The sequence below is a fragment of the Pocillopora damicornis genome, chromosome 8 (genome assembly GCF_964200805.1).
Source record: "Pocillopora damicornis chromosome 8, jaPocDami1.2, whole genome shotgun sequence".
Classification (NCBI taxonomy): domain Eukaryota; kingdom Metazoa; phylum Cnidaria; class Anthozoa; order Scleractinia; family Pocilloporidae; genus Pocillopora; species Pocillopora damicornis.
Window position 1 is genome coordinate 19,549,210 of NC_142677.1, and position 22,481 is coordinate 19,571,690.

General features: G+C 39.1%; 2 protein-coding genes across 4 annotated transcripts; both read right to left on the reverse strand.

Moving 5' to 3' along the window:
- Positions 1 to 460: 460 nt before the first annotated feature.
- On the reverse strand, positions 461 to 10,647 carry LOC113671852 (transient receptor potential cation channel subfamily A member 1-like). Of its 3 annotated transcripts, none has more exons than XM_089180976.1 (11): positions 10,346 to 10,623; positions 8,009 to 8,372; positions 7,285 to 7,631; positions 6,395 to 6,668; positions 5,486 to 5,813; positions 5,044 to 5,249; positions 4,379 to 4,714; positions 2,758 to 3,586; positions 2,154 to 2,363; positions 1,527 to 1,702; positions 461 to 1,135 (listed from the first exon to the last, which is right to left on the reverse strand). In XM_089180976.1, the coding sequence occupies exons 1-11, from the start codon at positions 10,395 to 10,397 to the stop codon at positions 919 to 921; spliced, it is 3,339 nt and encodes a 1,112-aa protein (XP_089037102.1). In that variant the 5' UTR covers positions 10,398 to 10,623; the 3' UTR covers positions 461 to 918. The 3 variants fall into 3 exon arrangements, with proteins under 3 accessions (XP_089037102.1, XP_089037103.1, XP_089037104.1); XM_089180977.1 differs by having other exon boundaries at positions 8,009 to 9,814; positions 10,346 to 10,470; XM_089180978.1 differs by lacking the exon at positions 8,009 to 8,372 and having other exon boundaries at positions 10,346 to 10,647.
- Positions 10,648 to 11,430: 783 nt separating this feature from the next.
- On the reverse strand, positions 11,431 to 22,098 carry LOC113671804 (transient receptor potential cation channel subfamily A member 1). Its single transcript, XM_027188059.2, has 12 exons — positions 21,874 to 22,098; positions 21,086 to 21,211; positions 19,125 to 19,518; positions 17,647 to 17,987; positions 17,142 to 17,415; positions 16,373 to 16,703; positions 15,592 to 15,794; positions 14,870 to 15,205; positions 13,478 to 14,297; positions 12,913 to 13,122; positions 12,278 to 12,453; positions 11,431 to 11,958 (listed from the first exon to the last, which is right to left on the reverse strand). The coding sequence occupies exons 2-12, from the start codon at positions 21,141 to 21,143 to the stop codon at positions 11,742 to 11,744; spliced, it is 3,360 nt and encodes a 1,119-aa protein (XP_027043860.2). The 5' UTR covers positions 21,144 to 21,211; positions 21,874 to 22,098; the 3' UTR covers positions 11,431 to 11,741.
- Positions 22,099 to 22,481: the final 383 nt, after the last annotated feature.

Genomic DNA, 22,481 nt, shown 5'->3' on the forward strand with positions numbered 1-22,481 from the left:
CCCGGCTAACTCTCAACATTCCATATCTTTTTAATTTGCAGCACGTACCACAAAAGGTTTGCCATCACCTTACAGTCATCAAGTCTACTAAAAACGATACGATTTACTTTTCAATGTTTTCTGATATAGTTTGTTGACCTCTTGTTCTGTAACACCTGTAAAATTATCTCACATCTTGATTTAAGAGAGACGGAAACTACACAATCATGGTAACGCACTTAAGGTCAATACCACTTCAGGAAATTGGCTCGGAAATTTCCCCGTTTCGGGTTCAGGTTTAGAACAACTCTTATAAGCCAAAATATTTTACCAACTGTAATTTTGACTGTAGTGCTTTATGGCTTCATTAGGACTCGATAACGTGGGATAGTGTTTATGAAGCAGAAACGCACCGAATTTCCAATGCACATTTCCGAGAAGGGGCCAACAAGAAGACGTTGGAAGGTGAGAAATAAAAGCATTTACAAACTTAGCAGGCAACTTTAATTAGCAACTTCCACATTCTTTATCATTTACACTCTGTATGAATGCACAATGACAACATAATTAAATTAAATATGTAATAACTGACAAGGGCAACTTTCTGAAGTGGATTACTTCTAACTAATTTGATTTTAATATCTTCTTTTCTTTCAACGTAGTTAGTTCCTAAACTGAATGTTACTGGGACATTCAAAATATCAAGGAAGATGGTGTGGGAGTAATTTCTTTTAACATATGATCACTTTTAAAATAATATTAATATAAGGAAAACGATTGAACGTTTACTTGAGACTTAATAACATCTGGGACAAGCGCGCATATTCAAACTGAATCAATGAACACTGGGTCGCTTGTTCCATAATTCGCTAAATGGGACAGTCAATCCTTCATGAGAGTGGTTGTTTCTTTTTGTCTTTTGTGTGATCAACCAGCCTTTTATTGATAATCCTTTATATTCAACCTTTCAGCCATTGCCTCAAGGAGTTTGCTTTGTGCTTCCACAGTGGCCTGGAGTTTTTGTATCCTTTCCTCTTGTATTTCCTCTTGCAACTGCGCCTGTCGACAAATATCACTAGAGTTCCCGCTGGATGCGCCGTTCAGCAGCATTTCTACAAAATCACTTCCTGTGATATCGGTAGCAGATAGTGTGACCCTAAAATGTAAATGAGAGTTCGAGTAAAATAATAATATAACTGCTATGTATGAAAAACAGAACTTCTTAGTCTCTCTTTGGCATCAACTAAGCTTTGAGAACCCTTAGTTGAACCCTCAGTACAGTTATTGCCCGCTTTTGTATTCAGCGACCTATAGTTCGTTAGATCCCATTAGCCTAAATTTTGGGCGTGACTGTATGACAACTCATTCGGAAGGTAGTTGATTCACAGGGATAATCTCTCAGAGTGATACATAAAATTAATCAAGGAACAAACACCAGATATAGAAGAATTAGAGACTGAGATGTACATGAAAGCTCACGAATGAAGTGGCCACTGACATGAAAATAAAAAAGAACGAAAAGTTACGTATCGAAAAACAATACTTACCACTTCATGAAACTGTTTTGGTTTGGTTTTATTCTCAACGAGCTTCTGTAGATCTTTCGTAAAATCCACCTTGGATAGGATTTAACGATGTCGTCAACTAAAAACACTTGGTCAATCAAGGCTCGTAAACTAGCTGTCCTCTGAATAGACTCAATATCTCCAACTGCTAAACCAACCTATGATTATGGAACACAACTTTCGTTAACTTATGGATGATAATAACAGCAACTGCCCGATCGACGTAGCAACCATGCCCGGTGCCCGGGTTCACCTCCTCACTAGAACGTTAGGAGACTACAGCTTGAACAAACTCGCTGAACGAAGGGTACCAGGAGTCTTGGATCACAATAGCTACTTCTTTAATGTACCACTGCCTTACTCTTACAACATTTACTAACTCTAACTGCTACTCCAACTTCAACTTCCACTACTATAGAGACATCGAATTCTAGAATGTATCAACAAGAACCCCAAATATATCTTTCTCCAGGTAGAGAAAACCACGTCTTATCAATGACTAACGATACTCTGCTCAGCTCGCTTTACAACTAAAGATCGTTTTTTGATGTATGTCAAGCAACTGGTGGCCTGTAATATAGTGACATAGGGAATTGATATCTTACATACCAGCAAGTTGACGAGCACAACACTACCTAACAATATGAACGCTAAGAACAGACAGAAGGTAAGTGTTGGCAAAGGAACATATGGAATGTTTGTTCCAGGCACTGTCTCGTTGTCCACAGCTTTGTCAACCAACATATTTGAGTAGTCTAACTCACCAACCATTGTGACGTGGATCTTTGCAAAAGCGTACCAGAAAGATGAGAAATTACCCTAAGAGAGAAATAAACCCAAAACCTATAAGGCATGCAATTCCATTCATAAGAAGTACTCTTTATATTTATAAGCAAGCAATTTTTGTCAGCTGTAAGAGCCCAAAGAAGCTGAAGGTTTTTCAGACAAATTTTTATAAAGCGTGAAATGCAAGTTAACATTCAGAAATGATATCAAATTTGAAACACCAGAAAATTATACTGTATCGCGAACGATTCTACTATTTTATACTGATGGATCTTCATGCATTTAACATTCACATAGAAGTTCACATTTCAGTTCCAGTCACAAACTAATGCCCCGAATTGATCGGAACACGTCTTTTTCGAAACATCACTAGTTTTTACGGTAATGAATACGAAAAGTTCCGTAATATCTGCGAAACCGTTCCTACCTGTTCTTTCAACAAGGCATAAAATACCAAGGTGAATCCAATCAGGGCAATCATAAATGTGGACATCACTTTCAGAAATGTATAAAGAACTTCCACGTACATTGTGACGTACAAACCAAGTCCACCAAAGCGACGAAGAGATAATGTAAAATTGATGTAGCTTAGTAGAAGACCGAGTATACCTGCTATCCATTGAGTCTGTGTGCTGTATATAATTCTCCCAGTCATGTGAGGAAGTATAAAAATCCAGACTAATACGTACATTACTAACTCTGACAAGTTTGTGATATCCCTAAAGTAAGAAAAACGCTGCCAAATGATTTGAATAACTTCCTTGATGAGCTGCACGATCAAAAACGCTAGTATAACATAAGCCACGGTCAGCTCAAACGACGAATTGATTTTAACATCTCCGTTAGCTGCTTTCTCAGAAGAGGTCAATGAAAAATTGATTTTGTTCCTCTCTTCGACAAAGAGATACGAGAACAGGATGACATAAGCGGCCATTACAACACAGTTAATCAAGGAGACACACTTTCCCAAAATTAGCCATTTCCATCTCAACAACGCTTGAGTGACACTGTGATTGAGCAATTTTTCTCGTCGATCTTTTGCCATGCATGCTGGCCCGAAGTAACTGTGACAATCAGGCTCAGGATCCAAATGAACCAGGTTAAATGTAACAGAGAATTCTTCGTGAGACGGAGGGTGTGGACTGTAGGTAATGCACTTATCAAGAACAACTTCTGCCACATCTGGAAGTTTTTCGATCAGTTTTCTCATCGGGTGAACACCAACACCTGGTGAGCATTGCAGCATCTCTTCCCACCTAAAAATTTATAACAATTCAATAGCCATTAAAACATTATGCAATTTCAACGTTTAACAACTAAGTAATCAAGGAATAGCATTGGTTCTTAATGGTCATTATATGATAAGATAAATCATACATGCATTTCAATTGGTTGTTGCCTATGACCTATTGGAGGACAGACGCATGGTTAGATGACGTCACCATTAACTATATTTCGCTTTTTATGGCGTAAAACAAGTAGATTCAATGTTGCTGTGCGTTTGTCCAATAATAGATCTCAGACGACGTCAAATTATGGTAAGAACATCGGTTACACACTGAGCTGCGCATGTTACGCCACGTTTTTGTTCTTACCACATATTGGCGTCATCTGTGATCTATTATTGGACAAACGCACGGAAACATGCAATCTATTTGTTACCTTTTTCCTGGTGGAATTCATGTTATCTCCACTATTTTCTTTTTCACTCATTAGAAGCTTCCTTATCCTATTAAAAATTTCTTTTTCACTGTAATGCCGGTAACACACTCATTAGAATAAATTGGCTATGAGCGAAAGTTCACAGCGTTAGCTGCTGCTCAGGTGAAATGGAGGGACGAACAAATATTACAGGAAAATATGGTCAAGTCAAACCTCGAAGCAAACCAAGCCAACAATGTGTGTCGTGCATTTCCTCCTTGCCCCGAACAATCCTTTAGGTGGCTGAAGACAATTTTCCCTTAAGTGAACCTATGTATATACACCTAAATAGAACAAGAACATCAACTCCTCTTCTCTCCAGCTGATTTCAAGACCTAAAAATGTACCTTTCGTGTTTCATCAGTGTCATGGCCACATCTTTGGCTTCCCATTCAATAGCAGCATCAAGGCAAGTCATTTTTCTGTTATTTAGAGCCGTGACGTCAGCTCCTTGGTCCAAAAAGAAGTGGAGAATATCAAGGCGATTGTACCTGCAGGCTATGTGAAGAGGAGTGTTCCCATCTTCGTCTTTTTCCTCGAGCGTGCTTAACAAAAGGTAATTAAGTACAATTTTGACTGTTTTTAAAGAACCAGCCTTGACTGCCAAATGAAGAGCCGTGCGACCGTGTATATCACTGGAAGTTACTTCAGCTCCTTTCAGGATCAATAGCTCACATGCCTCGCTGAAAATTATACATGAAGAATTAAGGAAACAAAATATGTTTGGATGCTGCACATGTACATCAAGTGTATTTTCAAGATTTGTGACAAAGCCTTGGTCACAGCGAAAGCCTTAGAGAGTTTTGCTAGAAAAACTGAAATAGCAGATTGCGTTTATAAAGTAGCCAGCTTAAAAAAAGTCTAAATCCGATTGGACCGAGTGGAGAGCACTATGGCGCAACATACGAGTCTAGACAAAGTCTCAAATACATTTAATGTCGTAATACAATGGCTTTGCGTGAGTGAGCACGTTGGAGTATTTTTTAAACAAAACATCATAAGGGGTACCCACGTGTGCTTGTTGCTGGCAGCTAAATGAAGAGGCGAACTTCCTTCCGTGTCTCTCTCATTTACAAGAAAAGGGCAAAGAGTGAGAACCCGCAAGCAATTAAGGGATCCACTTGCAGCAGCATCGTGAATAGGCAATTTCTCGTGTGCATCCCGCAGGCAAAAATATTCCTCCGTTTTCGGCGCCCTTTGAACGAGAATTTCCAGAATCTAAAGAGACAAACAAAAAGTTTGCAAATTTATTCAGTTAGTTCCTGGAGGGCAAAGTATAAGTTGTTCGTTTCTTTTAATTCGCCAGAATGCGGGACTCGGTCGTCTCCGCTTTCAGGTTTCTTTGGGGTACAATGCTATTGCTATAGTGGAAATTGGTTAGGAAAGACCATATAACCCCTGAGTGGCTGACATCGCCGTTTCGTTGGGAAAAGCTGCCATGTTACAGTAAGTACCTTTGGATCTTTCAGAACAGCTGCCAAATGAAACACTGTCTTCAAGTCTTTTTCCCTACATCTTATCAATTTGTCTCCGTCCCTTTCTAATAATAGCTTCACCATTTCCGGCTTATTGAAGATTACTGCCAAATGAAGGCAACTATTCAATGAAGAGTCCACTGCGGTTATATCCGCTCCGCAGTCCAACAAAGCTTTCACAGTGTGGCATGCTCCATGGCTCACTGCCAACAGCAGAGGCGTCATCGATAACTGGTCTTTGGTCTCTAGATCTGCTCCATTCTCCACAAGTAGCTCGACTATTCGAACGTGATTAAATGTTGCAGCACTACATTTTCATCAAAAAACAAGAAAAATGTGTTAATTATTAAAAATTGTGGTTGATAGTACACCGAAGTTATCATAAATGAGCTCCGCAGCCAGAAAGAAAATTGTTGAAGAGACGCTCAACCGAATTATTGGCAATTTGAAAAGAGGAAGAAGAAGTAAAGAATTAAAAAAAAACTTACTCAAAAAAGGATTAAACAATGTTTTTGATTCTCTACTATGCAATGTCAGAGATGATTTTCACAGAATATTATGCAATTCTGTCCTATCAACAGAAAATCACCTTATTTTCTCTTGGTCCTAAATACAAAGTTCTCCTCAATAGTAACTGGAGACGAAAAGGCAAATGCTGTAAACTCAAAATGAATCCATTCTATATGTGAACATTCGTTTCCATGTTCCCATTCAGATTGACTCTCAGGCCAGAAGGCATTTAACTTACACAGTCATGCTGTGATTAGACTTCGTGCTTTGTCGACTACCCTGAATCTTAAATTTACACTCTGTTGCATGAAACTGGTAATCTATGCAGGGTAAACAAAAAGTATTAGAAACTTTCCACAAATATCCCAAATTAGCTACCTGTGCAATGGTGTCCTTATATTCCTATCCCTTGCATCAACGACTACTCCGTACAAGATGAGGAGTTCAACCAACTCCACAAAGCCGCATTTGGCTGCATGATGAAGTGGGGACATGTTCTCCGACCAATTATGCGAATCATGATCCGCTCCGTGACGCAAAAAAAGTTCAGCTACATTCACATTTCCTCTCATGCACGCAACATGAAAGGCTGTTGATCCTTCTTTGTTTCTTGTATTGATATATTCGCTTACAGAGGACAGTGTCTTGGAAGCTTTTACAAAACAAACAAACAAAAAAGAAACAATTGACAATTTCTATTTTAAACCTAAGTTAATTGAATACTCTACCTTTCGTATAGCAAGAAACTTTTTCATGATAACCGACTAGGTATTTCTCGAAGAAATAATACTATAAAGTCATGATATTTCTCATGGGGTTATGTTGAATTTTGGTGCGTAGCGCATGTCACAGGGTCTCTGACAATCCTAAGTTGCTATTATAGATAGCATTTGGGTACACTTCAAATTCTCCTGGACGATATAAAAACACCACCCGTTCCAAATATATCGATTACTGAACACACTATTCGCAAAAGAGATCCAGAGGAGAAGTCGTTTCGGAAACAGCTTTCCAATCATTTAGCGATACAATTCTCAGCACTCTATGTTCGCTGTGATCTCAGTACCGCATTTCAGACCTATTACCCTATGAGCTACCTTATAGCGGCACACACTTTGAAAAACATGTCCGTGAAGTATTCCCTCGCACAAGTTGACTGGCCAATACTGAAAATAGTATCGTGTGATTCTCTTGTTTTAAACGAGTCCTCGAAACCAACACGAACCATAACAAATGGTTCATGTACGTCAGGGAGAACGAACAATTACCTGCGTTGATAAGAAGCTTGCAATTATATTCATCCCCATTCCAAGCCGCAAAATGAAGTGGAGTATTTTTAGTTACCTTCGAAATGTAGGTAACATCGGCACCATGTTTTAAGATCAGTTCACATGTGGCTCGATCTCCGCCGAAGCAGGCCATGTGCAAAGGCGAAATATGTCCGTAGTTTATAGTGGTAGCTTTTATTCTGGAATCATTCAGCAGTAGAATACAAATCTCCGTGAAACCCCTTCTGGCAGCTTCGTGAAGTGGTGAAATCGAAGAAGACTCATTTCCTATAAGAGGATTAGCTCCTCTTTCAAGAAGACGCTTAACCACCTCTGATCTGTTAAATCTGCAAACGAAACAACGATACAAAGTTCTACTTTAAATTCAACATATTTATTTCCAGCATTGTTCGATTCTCGAAGCCAAGGTGCCTGTTTGCTTGTTGAGCAAAACTTATGTCGCTTAAATTTGGATCAATCTTTACTTATAAAACGAGTGGGACTGCACAATTATCCTCTTATAAAACGTATTAAATTGCAACATGAAATGTAATAAAGGATTGCCTTTGTTTTCACTTTTCTCCTATTCGGTTATTAGTGTAAAAAAGGCTAAGATTTAAATCAAAGTAGAAGAAAGAGAAAGAATATTCCGCGCTATCTAGATTGAGAATCTCTCTATGTGGAGTTATTAAAATGTACGGCTGATGAACTGACTTGTGTATACCTTGCAGCAGTGATAAGAGGCGTCGATCCAGTTCTGTCTGCAAGATTGATATCTGCGCCGCTTTCTAATAAAGAGGCTAATGCCCCAACATCATTAATGCGAACAGCTCGATGAATTGGGGCCACTCCTTCCCGCTTCAATGTGTTCACATTTACCTTGGCTGCAAAATTCTCGTTCGAGAAGTAAATAAAGCTATTCATGGTCGGCCTATATACTTCAACATTAGGAACCAGGATGCGAGTTCCATCAACGTCACCAGGATTGTAGTTTATTAGTTCCACAGAATCGTTGTCGAACCAAGGATCAACTTTGTTCAAAGATGCGTTGCTTCGTTGGGTGCCCCCAGACCTCAACCTTGCAGTATCTATTGATAAGATTTACATAACATTTTATTTCATGATTTCAGCCTTTTACAGGAATAGGGTAAGGATGACCATGGGCTGCTGTCACGGGTGCTTTAATAAAAGTTAGCTCTTCACTCTGGCGAATGAGAGTCAAGTTTTCTGAGTTTGCTTTCGGCCTCATTCCTGAATCAAAGGGTTTTTTTAGGTTGGCAACCATGGTAAATTTGATTGAACTTGTGAGACCCGAATATAGAGGTGAACATTAAATTCATCCATAGACCATGGAAGAGTGAAAAAATATGTTTGCATGCCCGAAAATTTTGCAGATTAACAGAGATCACAATCACACGCGATTATAAACTCTCGCTATCGGCGTGCTCCTTCGTCCTCTTCGTTAGAGAACACTCGAGTGCACGATATTGCAACTTTTCTTCGAAAATATAGAAAAGCTGTCGCCATCAGAGCTGCTTCATCATTCCCTGAAATGTCAGCTATCAAAAAACATGGCTATTATTTTGGTCCAATATTTACTTGTTCTTCAACCATGACCGCTATCCTGTTCGATTCCCACTTAGCAACTTGCGGTTAAAAAAAATTAAAACCTCTCCAAGGGGAAACATAGATGGCCAAGGAAGGAGATGAAAGGTCAAAAAGACATCGAGTAACAGAGGAAAACTTAGCAGCTGAAAATTAACTCTTCTACTTACCATGCGCGATAAAAAACTCAATCTCTCTTATTCTTAAAAATTTGCCCAGAAAGAGACTAGTTCCTTTTGTTGCACAGTTTTTAATCCAATGTTTGGTAAAATTAGTGTATTTTGAATATTTTTATTCTGAGCTGCTTCATTTAATATACGGCATTTCAAGCTGTTTCTGTAAACATTTACTGCAGGTGCTGTAAACGTTATCAAATAAGCGGTAAATCCTCTCCGAATGAGACTTTTACGACAAAATAATTAAATTAATTTACATATCAGAACGTCAGATCGCACAATCCACAATGAAAAAGTCAGAGGAATATTTCCAACGAACTTAAAAATTAACAAGATTTATTTTCGCAAAGAATTATGCTTTTTCTGGCCACTGTTACTGGTGAGAAGAAGGTAAGCAATCTTCACAGAGAGAATATCTGTGTCACACAAGCACTGCTAGTGAACAAATCATTCTTTACCAAAATAATTAAAAGGAGAATGGGGACTCATTTTGCTCTAAAAATACGCATGCGACTTTTGTGATGATTTACCAGTATTATGAAACGATGATTGTATTGCTTTCTGAATTTAATGAAAGAGCGTCATTTCAATTTGATATTATCACATTTGATGCATCTAACAAGTTCAACAGGGAAAGACAGAACACTGAGCTAGTTGTGTTACAGACATCGAGAGCAGTCGGGATCGATGCTTCTCAATTCCTGTCCTGTAACCTTAACAATCCCGGCTTGATCTCGGGATATCAACATCTGAAATCATCGGAGCTTTTAATTAGATTCTAAGTAGTTCAGGTTTCTTCTGATTAAAAGTTTTGAAAGTAAATTGACTTATAATGCCTTGTTACTCATATATAACTTGTTCTGTCTTCTCATTTATTCGGTAGTTGATTATTTCATAAAACTACTTCTTCGTTCTAAATAAGTTAGTGAGTCTTAACCTAGCCGAAACAATCAGCAGCACTGATCGCGTTTTCGTGACAAAACCGCATGCAATCATAAAAACGCACGTACTTCCCACGCAAGAATATAGGAGCATGTAAAGCAACTTTCGAACAATTTAGTCTCCATTTCTCATTTGGTAAATAATAAAAAGGACTGGATCAAATCTTCAACTTGAATTGGAATAGTAGCTCTGCTACATCTTCGTAAACTAAACTAAGAAAGCAATCGTGTCCGTGTCATAATAAACAACCAATTCTCCTCACTCTAACCTGAGGAAAGCATCGTTTCTTTGTCACAGTAAACAATCAATATAGGTAAGAAAAGGGGTATGTATCAAACCTTTTCCATTTTGTCCCCCAACAACTCGATATGTCGACACTAGATTGCTCATGATGATGATGAAGGTCGGCGAACGTGATCGCCAACAACACTTTCTGACGTTACACGATCAGCGCCAAATCCGAAACACGTCCGAAGATGCAGATGAAGTCATATTAATTACAGATGATTAGTTTCACAACAGTTGCTTTGGTGAATAGCACGAAATGGAGGCGGTGGATGGGAAAAAAGCAAACAGCTTGGCATACTTGTCCTTCAACGAAACGTGTTATTGTAATGATTTATTATGCTCTTGATAATACAAAATTGGCATTATCACAGCTCTTTTAACTGATTGCACTGTTCTTCGTTCAGCGGCGGAAATCGTACTCCAATTTTTACCAAACAGGTGAATCAACGACACTGAAGTGGATAGTGACATTTGTTAATTTTTTCCTAATTAACGAAAGATTATGCGAAGAGAGATAAATTGATAAATAAATCAGGGGTTTTCTGAGCCTAACTGGTTGCTTCTCCTGTCGTAAAGTAAGGAAGTTAGTCCAAGCAACTGATATTTCAATGTCACTTTTTAGAGCAATTACCGTTTTAAGAGTTCTAAAATGACGCTTGAATTTCATGATCACCAGCCTTTCTGTTTTGTTTTGTTTTTTCCTGTTTGTTTTTTTTTTTAATTTATAAACTTATAAATATACGGCGATGGTGAAACGTTTCCTATGTGAACTGTACAAATATCTGAGAAAATTGTGTTAAATTTAATGTTCCAATTACGCAACATTTATTAGTAGCGAGACCAGACAAATTTCGAAAAATTAAAACGTAATACGCGCCACCAATTTTTTTTTCTTTTTTTCATGAAAGACTCTCCAGAAGAATCTGATATTGCCGACAGCAATTTCTAAAGTAGGCATACTCAGGATCTCATTGTGTCACCCTGGAACGGAGAATGATATCCTATCTTACCTCAGTGGTCTCTAAAAAGAGAGAGATGTGCCCTAGGGCCGATTTTATCACAGGCTACACCGTCTTGAACAAACATTTTAGAAACGACCGCCCTATAAATATTTGAGCGTTTCTATTTTTTTCCCTTTTTCCCTTTCAAGAACTGAAGTAAATATATCGCAAGATGAATTCAAATGTGAATTAGTTCAGTTTTCTCAGATAATTCACCCGACGACGTCAACCATTTGATTCACTAATCATTAATTACCAGAAAATATATTAAAACTGATTCTGACATTGTAATTACAAACCTTGTCGTGGCATGCAGACATGGCTAGCAAAAGGGGAATTGTTCGCTAATTGATGACTGGGAAATGCATTCTGAACGACATAATGCGTCCTTCTCCGTATTTGAATTTGTCCGGATAAAATTGGCATTTACTTAACATGTGTTTAGTTATTCATTTATCCCCAGTTTATTAGCTATGGCTGTGAGCACTTTGCTTTGAGCATCTACAGTGGCTTGAAGTCTCTTCATTTGTTCTTCTTGCCTTTCGATCCTCTGCCGATCATACTCATCTAAGTCACCTTCATCTTCGTTTTGGCTGGATTCGTTCTTGCCAATGATATCCAGGAAATCTTCATTTGAGAGACCCGTACCTGAAAATACAAATCTGAAAGAAAAGCAGAATTTGTGACTCTTCCTTTTTTCACGATAGCACTGTATATATGACACGTTTTGCGGGTAATTACTATATCATAAGAGCATTTCCCCTTTGTAAATGATTTTCCTTGAATAAAGGCGGCCGCCTTTGTTTCTTGCATTTGTATTAAAAATTAGGAAATTCAGAAGGCCGTTTCAAGAGTCATTCTGTGGATGCTTTCAACTTTCAACTCCACTGGAAAAATCCACACAATTCAAATCTGCATTTTAAGTGCGGGCTTTGAGTAGTTCACCAACACGATCTGAGTACGTTTTAATGCAAAACATACCTCTTAACAGTCGTGTTCTGATTCAGTTTGAACTCAAGGTATTCTTTGTAAGTTAGTCGTAACATCCATGTCGGATATCTCTTTCGTATACTGTCCACTAACAAAGCTTGATCTATCAAATTTCGCAGAGTTGCTGTCTTCTGAATAGAGTCTATGTCCCCAACGGCCAGACCGACCTAGCATAGTAACAGTAATTAGAGCGCTTCTCAGTTGAATGTTGCAAAACCAAAGTTAACTACTAAAGAGGTCAATAAAAAAAACCGAAAATTCGAGAAGGAGTCAGTAAGAACACAAGGTAAATCATGTATTCCAATAAGTCTGACGCTAGTGTACAGGTAAGGCCCTCAATTGGAGAATTCCGTTAAGGACTCACCAAAGTAAAACTATCACTGAGGCTAATCAGAAGAAAAAACAAATTTAAAAGGGGCCTATACACAAAGTAAATCATTAAACGTAGGTAGTTTGAAAGACACTAGTGTACGTTTAAGGGGCCCCGTAATGAACTATATAGCCTAGCCCCCGCGGCGGAATTAAGATGAATAACAAGCAAGTCGGCTTTGGGTATTTGTAACCTTTCTTTTTTTCTTTTGATCGCACCATCGAGTATGGAGCTAATTATGGGTACAGTGACTCACCAGGAGATTCATAAGGACGATGGAGACTGACAACACGAACAGTATGAACAAGATATACGACAGCACCGGTAGAGGAACGTACAGGTTACTCGTGCCCGGGACTTTAGCGCTGTTCACCACGTTGTCAGACAGAATGTCAGTATAGTCCACTTCGCCCAACAACATAACAAATATTTTCGCCATCGAAACCCAAACAGATGAAAAGGTATCCTGAAAAGAAAGGCAACGTAAGCGCACACAATGACCAAGATATCTAATAAACTGTAAGTTGTGATCAACCCTCGACGTAAAGGTAATGAGAATTTAAATTCTATTGAAGTTTCAACCGCAGACCTGAATGAGCCGGTTACAATTCATCCAATACCATTAATGGAAACTATTTTGGCAAAATAAACAGGATCTAATTTTAGAAAAAGGTTCATCAAAGGGTCCTTCAGCAAAAATAAAATTAATAACGAAATTTTGCAACAGTTGGCGGATCCTCCATATTTATGGTCGGTGGTTCTTATTGTGCATGCTAGTAATTAACATTGCACAACGTTAGCTTCAAAAATTAACATCTTACCTCTTCTTTTAAAAGAACGTAGAAGACCAATGTATATCCCAAGAGCAAGACGGCAAAGATGAGGATCACCCTCACAAATGTCTGCAGTACCTCGATGTACATGGTTATGTACAACGATAAGGAAGTTATGCGACGTAAAGAGAGACACCAATTGCTGTAGCATAGCAACAAGGCTAACGTTCCGAAAGTCCACTGCACGCGAACGTCGCCATAAAGCTCTTGGTTGGTCAAATAAGGTAGAATAAAGATCAAAGTGCTCAAATACATGCTTAGGTCTACCAAATTTGTGTAATCCTTAAAGTATCCAAGACGCTGCCAAAATATCTGAAATATCTCTTTAAACAAGGATATAATCAAGAACGCAAAGATAACTCCTGGAAGGCTCTTGGAATCCTCGCCAGCCTCGGTCACTGCATTGCCACTTGAAAAGTTCACTTTGTCTCTTTGCTGGACGATGAACACGGAAAAAACTACAAGAAATGCGATGAAAACTGCGAAGTTAAAATAGCTAACATACTTTCCTAGAACAAGCCATTTCCACTTTAAAAGCGTCTGCGTCACACAATGATCCAAGAGACTCTCTCGACGATACTTTGCCATGGAAGCTGGACCGAAAAAGTAATGATGACCTGTTGGATCAGCAGCCGGATCCAAAGGAAGGAAATTGAAAGAGACCGTAAAATCGGGATGATTAGTTGGCAGGTCGCTGTAGTTGATGCACTGATCCAAAACAATCTCTGCTACTCCCGGAAGCTTTTCTATCAGTTTTTCCATTGGTGTAATTTGATCCACAGGAGTGTCGCACAAAACCTCCTTCCATCTAGAAAATAAACGTCAAAAAACAACCATGAGATAACATCGAACTCCAACGCAATGAAATGCTGAGGAATTTATGAAAACAATTCTATGTTACAAGGTTTTGTTTTGACAGTGTTCCAGTATGACGGCGAGAGCTTCACTTTCGAAAATCACTTGGGAACAGTTTCCTTACCAATTGCAAATGTACGCCGTAAGCCGGTTGTGGAATTCATAAAAAAGGGTATACAATCCTAACAACAAGAAAGCCCAATTAATTCATTGCATCTCTCAAGCAATCAAGTTTATGTTTCATTTTTAATTTAAGAAAGGATCAAGCTAGGAAAGCAAATTCCTTAAGACGCGTAGTTTGTAAGACTTCTTTAATAGATCAATCCTGTTTTGGAGATCTTTTGAAAATAATTTTGGCTATTCACCAAATTTATTCTATCAGGGAGAGAGCCGGGCACAAGAATAGACCTCACACGTCAATCCAAAAGATAACCTAAGAGAGATAAGCTTAGAATAAGGGTTATATGAAGGATTACGTCTCATCGAGCCAACCGTAATGGACCAAACGTTCTAACCATACTTAACCTTTTATGCCTGACGAGTGTCTCTGCCACTTCAACTGCATTCCACTCAATAGCCTCGTCGAGACAAGTCATATTCTTGCTATTTCGAGCCGTGACATCAGCTCCTTGGTCCAAAAGGAAATTTAAAATTTCGACTCGATTATGCATTCCTGCCACATGAAGGGGTGTGTTTTGATCTTTATCTTTAACCTCAAGTGTATTTGGCAACATAGGACTCAACAACAGTCGGACAGTTTCCAATGAACCAACCTTGACGGCTAGATGAAGTGGAGTACACTGTTGGTTGTCAAGTGCGGTTACGTCACTTCCTTTAGACATCAAAACAACACAAGTTTCTCTAGAAAACAAAACATTGGTGGACAGTGCCGCTCATTCACTTAATTAATTCGTCACAAGGAGATGGAGATGTCATTAATTATTACGGAGAATGGAGGAAGGGAAAGGCACTGTTTGCATACTCACAGTTTTGGTGTTAAAAGGTAAGGCTTTGCACATTTTGCCAAAAAATAATACGTGGACTCTTGACAGTGAATAATTTTAGACATGGATCCTAAACGAGCCTTGTATTGTGGATCGCAGAGGACCCTGTGGGTGTAATACACTTCAGTGATTGCTCCGAAACAACTGCAAATTCTCGGGGAGTGTGTAATCTCAAATTTTGACGAGCCCTACTTCTATTTAGAGAAATGATGAAAAAAAGGAAAAACAAAAACAGAAACTTACAAGTGCTTGTTTAAAGCAGCGAGATGGAGCGGACTCATTCCGTCCTTATCTCTGTCGTTTCCGTAGATGAAAAGCGCCTTGCAACTCAGCAGAGAGTGAACACATTCCAGTGAACCATTTTCTGCCGCAATGTGTAATGGAATTCTTTCATTCAAGTCCCTTTGGCTCAACCAGAAGTCGTCTCGCAGAACGATATCAAGAATCTGTTGAGGGGGAAACAAAGGTAAGTTTAAATTGATAACAGACAGTACGCATTCGTAGTACCAATTCCGTGGAAAGCATCGAAGACCCTCCTGATTGGCTCATCAAACTCTGAATATCTTTTGAGCAACGCCCGCGGGATTTGTACCCAGAAATATTGTAGTCTTTGCTGGAATTAATGAGACTTTTGAGCTCGTGGCTACGCAGTAGTTTTTAACTATGTCATGAGGCGACTCTCTTTCCGTTTAGTTGATCAAAGAGGAAGATGGAGAGGGGTTGAAGTTTGAAGAAAAAGAGTGAGAAAGAGCTTAAATGCGTGCAGAGAGACTCAACTTAATAGTTTAGTCATTGAGGGACTGGTACGTGTTTACACAAGCTAATAGACAGCTTTTGCGTACTCAACGCCTTTTCTGACAACGTACCTAAGAAGGATTGAAACTTCCGGGACACGAGATTCCCACAATTGGACTCAGTAGGCTGTTTTCTCATCATGAGTTCGATTACTTGATCTCATCACCTACAAGATCGTGGCCACCAATTCTTCTCATAGGCTAGAACTGCAAAAGAAGATCCAACTCACCTCTTTTTGCTCGAGAGAAGCTGCAATATGCACGAAAGTTTGAAGCTCGTTATTCCTCAGCTTCATCAGATTTTCTTTTCCTTCAGTAACCAGCAGCATTTTAACAATCTCTAGCTGTTTGCGTTTCACGCCTAAATGAAGACAACTGTTGTGCCCGGAATCGACAGCCATAACGTTTGCTCCTTGATTGAGCAGCAGCTCTGCTGTGTCCTTAGCTCCATGAACAACAGCACCCAAAAATGGTGTCATGTCCATCATATCTTTAGCCTCTTTATCGGCTCCACTATCCAACAAGATTTTGACTATATTCACTTGATTAAACGCGGCAGCCCTAGCACGAAACAGAAATATCATGATTTTACTACATTGATTCCGAAAACGATTACCGAGAGAAATGATCACCGACTAATCGAATGACATCTACTTTTGAAATTTTTGAAAATTGCCAAGCCGCTCTATGTAGTTCGGCCATTTTTATATTGACCTCGGTTTTCTAATTATGCTGCTTACCTGTGAAATCTCTATCCATTCAAGATATGTATTTCTGTAAAAAGAAGCTACCCCATTTATAAACCAGATAGCAATTAATCCGCTGCTCAACCCCACCACAATTTCTACATCGACCCATTTGTGGGATGGATAGTTGCTTATAAGATAGTGCAAAATGTCATCCAACCTTTGAGCATGATATGGACGGAGGTGTAAATTTGCCGTAGAGGTTTAACCGTACGGGCCACCTTTAGCTTCAACACTTATGACATGTTCTTACCTATGAAGAGGCGTCTGCAAATGTCCATCTTTACTAGAAATGTCGGCACCACAAGTAAGTAACAGCTTTGTTATTTCCTCGTGGCCATACATTGCGGTGAGATGGAGAGGAGTGCTGAAGTTCACTCCGGTAACTGCTTCATAATCCGCTCCATAACGCAGTAACAATTCCGCGACTTTAGAAGCTCCCTTTCGACAACATACGTGTAAGGCTGTGCTGTCCTCAACATCTTTAGCATTCAAAAAGTCTTTCACAGACGGGCATTTCTTCTTAGCTGCATCAGAGAACAATTTTTTTTTTAAATGGAGAACGATTTATGAATACACTTCAAATTTCATCTGACGATGGTGTCTGGTTGATCGGTTACACATGGAATTAAAACATCATCTCACTTATGTAAGGTAAAGTTGCATTCAACTCTTTCTTGAGTTTTTTCATGAAAACATTTCGGATTCTGTCGTCCAACCAACTTTACTAACAAAATGTGATAAACATTTATGTGTACCTGTGGAGATGAGCAGTTCACAAACGTCTTCGTTTGAGTTGAAAGCCACAAAATGAAGAGCAGTCGTCAGGTTACCAGTTTTTGCAAATAAATCAGCGCCATACTGCAAGAGCATTTCACAAAGCGAACGGTCACCGCCACCACTCGCGCCATGGAAAGGCGTAAATTTTGCTGAGTTAGCACAGTTTACTTCAGTCCTGGAATCCTTCAGGAGAAGGGCTGCGATTTCATTGTACCCTCGCCGAGAAGCGAAAAGCAGAGGCGTCTCGTTTTCTTCGTCAGGTATTGAAGGGTCTGCGCCTTTTTGAAGTAGAATTCTTACAACCTCTGTGCAATTATTTCTGGAAAATAAATTAAGATGTAAACTTATGTGGTCTACTAGTTGGAATGCAATGTTAAGGATAAAATTTCAAGTAAAGGAATAATCATGAATGGTACATATATTAGAAGTAGACTAATGATGATTTGGACGGATTGAGCTCGGAGACTACTTACTAAGTCTACTGAGATGAGTAGAAAAAGTTATTTTTGAATGCCCAGAACATGTTGTAGCTTTCTCTTTTCTGAGGAAACAGAGATGAGACGCCTACGATAGTTGTTCAGAAGAGCGTTTTAATTCCGAGTGACTCGGCGCTCAAACTTGCTAAAATAACTTCGGATCAGCCAAGATCTATAAAAAGGAAGACATCTTCCTCAAACATAAGAACGTTCCTGAAACATTCAGGAAAGGCTTTGGCGACAAGCAACGACGTAGGCAGCAATCGGGAAACATTCAGCAACATGCATCTCAAGAAAGATCATAACCTGCCGAGAAGTTATATTTGGAAAGTTTCATTTTGAAAGGGGTGTAATGGAAGACAGAGATAATTAACCTCTATTGCTAATTAGAACAAGAGCAGGTGACAGCTTTGATACACGGGTTGCCATGCAGAGTGCTGATATTGATATTCGAAGTAATCCAGCTTGGGTTCCAAGATATCCACGTTGTGACAAGGCAGGAGATTTATTTAGTGGGCGTATTTATTTAGGGCTCCAAAAGAGCTCATTTATATTCGATTTGGTGTGTTAGGTTTTTTTTTCAGAATACGGATAGCGTATGTAACCGAGATCGTGGCAAATATGACGTTGGTAAGAATATCTTCTAATGTATCTTGACTTTTTGGTGGTTCGTTCAACCAGTATTTGTCAACTTACACGATTCCTTGAGAGTTAAGAGCCTTTGTCTAATCATTGTTTCGGATTAGCACCCATCTTTATTATTCGACTATTCCACTCCGCAGGAAATCAAACACCGAAAACAATTTGCATATTGGCCTCTATTCACAAACACACGGTCGGCTTCCGACGACGAAGGAAGGCCAAGCATAGATAATGGTTTTATCAAAACAGAAAAGAAAAATTAAAATCAGATTTTTCTAAACTCAGAAAGGTTTTTACAGATAACATCGATTCTTTTGCTTATAATAACTAGATCATACCTGACGGCGATATTGAGTGCAGTGAGCCCGTTATTTCCAAGTGCGTCGATTTCAACTCCCCTGTTTAATAGCCAGATGACCTCATCAACTTTATTGCATCGTGAAGCATGGTGAAGCAACGTAAAACCCTCGTTATCCTCGGCACTCAGAAATTCCCTGTCTATAGCTCCAGTTTCTGCCTCCTTTAGTTTAATGGCATCGAAGATGCTGGCGCCTTTACCACGAGACAGCATTTTCAGGGCTCCGTGACAAAGTCGCTCTCCTTTCGAATTCTCGTTTGGTAAAAGTATTTTATCCAGCTCCAACGAGTGATCAGGGTCCTTCATGGTGATATTCAGGGGCGTCACCGTATTTCTATTAGATGTATTTCGTTCTAAATGGACTGCTGGACTTCCTGAAATTAAGAGAAATAATGCTGAAGTTACACATTCAAAAGTACAACAAAAATACGACGGAGTCGACATCACAATTTTGCAGTCTCGTTCTCAAAGTTATCGTTGATTCATCTGGATTGATATTAATTAAATTTTACCCTAAATATATCAAGTTTGGAGCCACACTTTAGCTCCTTGCACAAAGGAAGGTCACTTTGCTCTTGCATCCACAATGAAGCAATGTTCCCCCTCCTGCCGGTCGGAAAATTAAATCATAGCGCAAGAGGTGCAAGTAAATCCCTTTGTCAACACACACTTTCTTGTGCTTGAATCCGCTAAGAAAACATCAAAGTTTAGACTCTTGCTGGTCTTCAGTAGATTATAGAATACATTGTCTTTTTGTTCTAGTGGACGCATTTATTAAGTTACGGTTGATTAATTCTGCGTAATTTTCACACATTTTACATTCACTGATTGGTTGTAATTACACGCGTTCACATGCACGTGCTAACCGCGTTAAAGCAATTCTTCAAAACAGGACGAGTCACGCGTGCTAAATGCGCGTGTAATGTTGTATTACATGTGAGGGGTACTGTGCTGCTGTCCAGTGAGACGGGTGTTGAAGGCCCAGGTCGAATCCAAAATTTCAAACCTTTTCCTAACGCTACATGGTTCGATAGGTAACACAACTTAATGGACACGACAACAAATGAGTTTCACATAACTCAAATTTGAGTGAACTTCTTCAGCCATAGCTGAGCAATCAGTGATGCTTACGGAGCAAAACGATCGAGGCTCTGGGAACGAGCTAGTCAGTTTACTCTAGATTTTAATTAAACTCACATGGTTATGCCAATTTGGAGATCCAATTAAACAAATTCAGCAGTAACAACTCTCTTTTTCGAAGGCCACTCTTTTTTGAAGTTCACTTATCTATTTGTTGGCCAAGTTCTCCCGATATTGCCTCTATGTGTACTTCAGAAACAACAGGTTGTTCATGACAAACAAGGACTTCATCCTCCTCTAGGGTCATGCTACCAATACTCATCTTAAAATCTGAAGCCTTTCAAATGGCATGGGGTCGTTCAGTTAGCCTGTTCTATTTAGGTCGTTTGAACCAAAACAGCAACACAAGTGATTTCATTTTAAAGCTCACATTGATATAAGAACGTATAAAAATTTTTACAGAGGAATCGAAAGAGTGGCAAGGCAAGGTCACAAAAGTTAAGGCAGCCTGCGGGCTTGTAAATTGTGAGAAGAGGCCTTATCAATAAATGGGTCCTTAATAGGTCAATCACTCAAGTGAAATGAAAGGACTATATAGAGCAAGCCTATGTGTAGCCGTACCCTCCCCCCCCCCTCCGTTTCTCCTGGGGGGAAAGGCACGACTTCACTTAAGCCAATATAAAACATGTGTTTGAGGTGGTGGGTAGGCGACGCATGTGTCGCGTAATCGCAGTTAGAGCATTAAAAAGAAGAGTTATTTATTTTATTAAAGTTAGAGAAAAATGTTTTTCGTCTTGTCACGAGCGTGGGACAAAGAAAAAAAATTACCGTCTTTCTTATTCCATTCACTGGAGTTGTTACCTTTTCCATCTGCGAATCTCACATAATCTTGTTCTGTTAGTTTTAAATCATCCGCCATATTTGACGAGTGCACTCAAGGTGAATCGATAATCACCTGCAGTAGTCTGCCAAAGGAAACCACATATCCTACAAAACAACGATCAAATTGTGTGATGAAATCGAACAGTGCGTGAATTAGGTTCTTTACTACTGAATGCTTTACACGGGTAGAAACTGAGCGGTTTCTTTACGTCACGATGACTTACAAACATAAATAATCACCAGGTCACAAGGACTGTTGATAATCATAGTGACCGGCACAAAATTTGGCAAGATTTTCGCACAGCCCCATACTTCATTACGATTACAGTTCTCTGATGAAAACAAAACAACTTAACAGAATCAACATATTACCTTTGGGATTACAGCTTTGTTTTAAAACAGTGTGGAAATTTCTCCCAAAATTTAAGAACGCTCAGTGTAATGTGGAAGTCACGAACGAAAAAAAAATCCGATTTTTACGACGGGTCGCTTAAAAACTTTGAGAAAAATAAAAATAAAACAATTTCTTACATTGGAAATTATCAACAGCAACGATTAACAAAATTAACATTTCAATATTCACACAAAGAAACAAGTATGAATCGACTCAGTGTCGGCAACTGATACATTTCGGCCGACCGACGATCAAAAAGTGACTTTAAATCTATGCCAAATAAGAGAAGAACTGTTACTTCCATTAAAAATCTACAAAATGAGCCTTGTTTTGGGATATTTTTCTCAACAACATCCTTAATTACTTCACTAACCTTAAACGACTAAAGAGCCGTCATCATGATCATCGATTTTGCCGCACTTTGTCGCTCTATCCAAGCGAGCGTTCCTTCAAATTCCCCGTCTCATTCTCAAAAGTGCCACTAAAACTACCCTGAATTTTTGTTTTCATCTAAACATCTGAGAGAGTCTTCCGTTACTTTGAGAAGCATCGACACTTGCTCGTTGTGTGACATTCACTTGATCGATTACGTGCAAACGATCGATTATCGCTAGGCAACAGGAGACTCAATACAAACAAAGCTTAGCTGACATAGACACGACTATCATTTCGCCTTCTTTTCGACCAAACCTCAAGGGAATTATAAGGATTAACGAATAAAACATGGTTTTAATGCAATATGTGTAAGTAACACTACAACATTATGAAAATTGCACCAATAATATTTGAAATTCGCCATTGCCATTTCGATAACGTACTCTGAAACAATTCCTTCACTGTTTTCAGGCAAAATCAGGACAAAACAACTTGATTGAAGGCATCAAGCGACGTAACTAGGGTATTTATTTCACCTCTTTAACCCCTAAGAGTGACAAGCATTTAATTTCTCCTAACAACATCACCCCTGAATCAAAGATTATT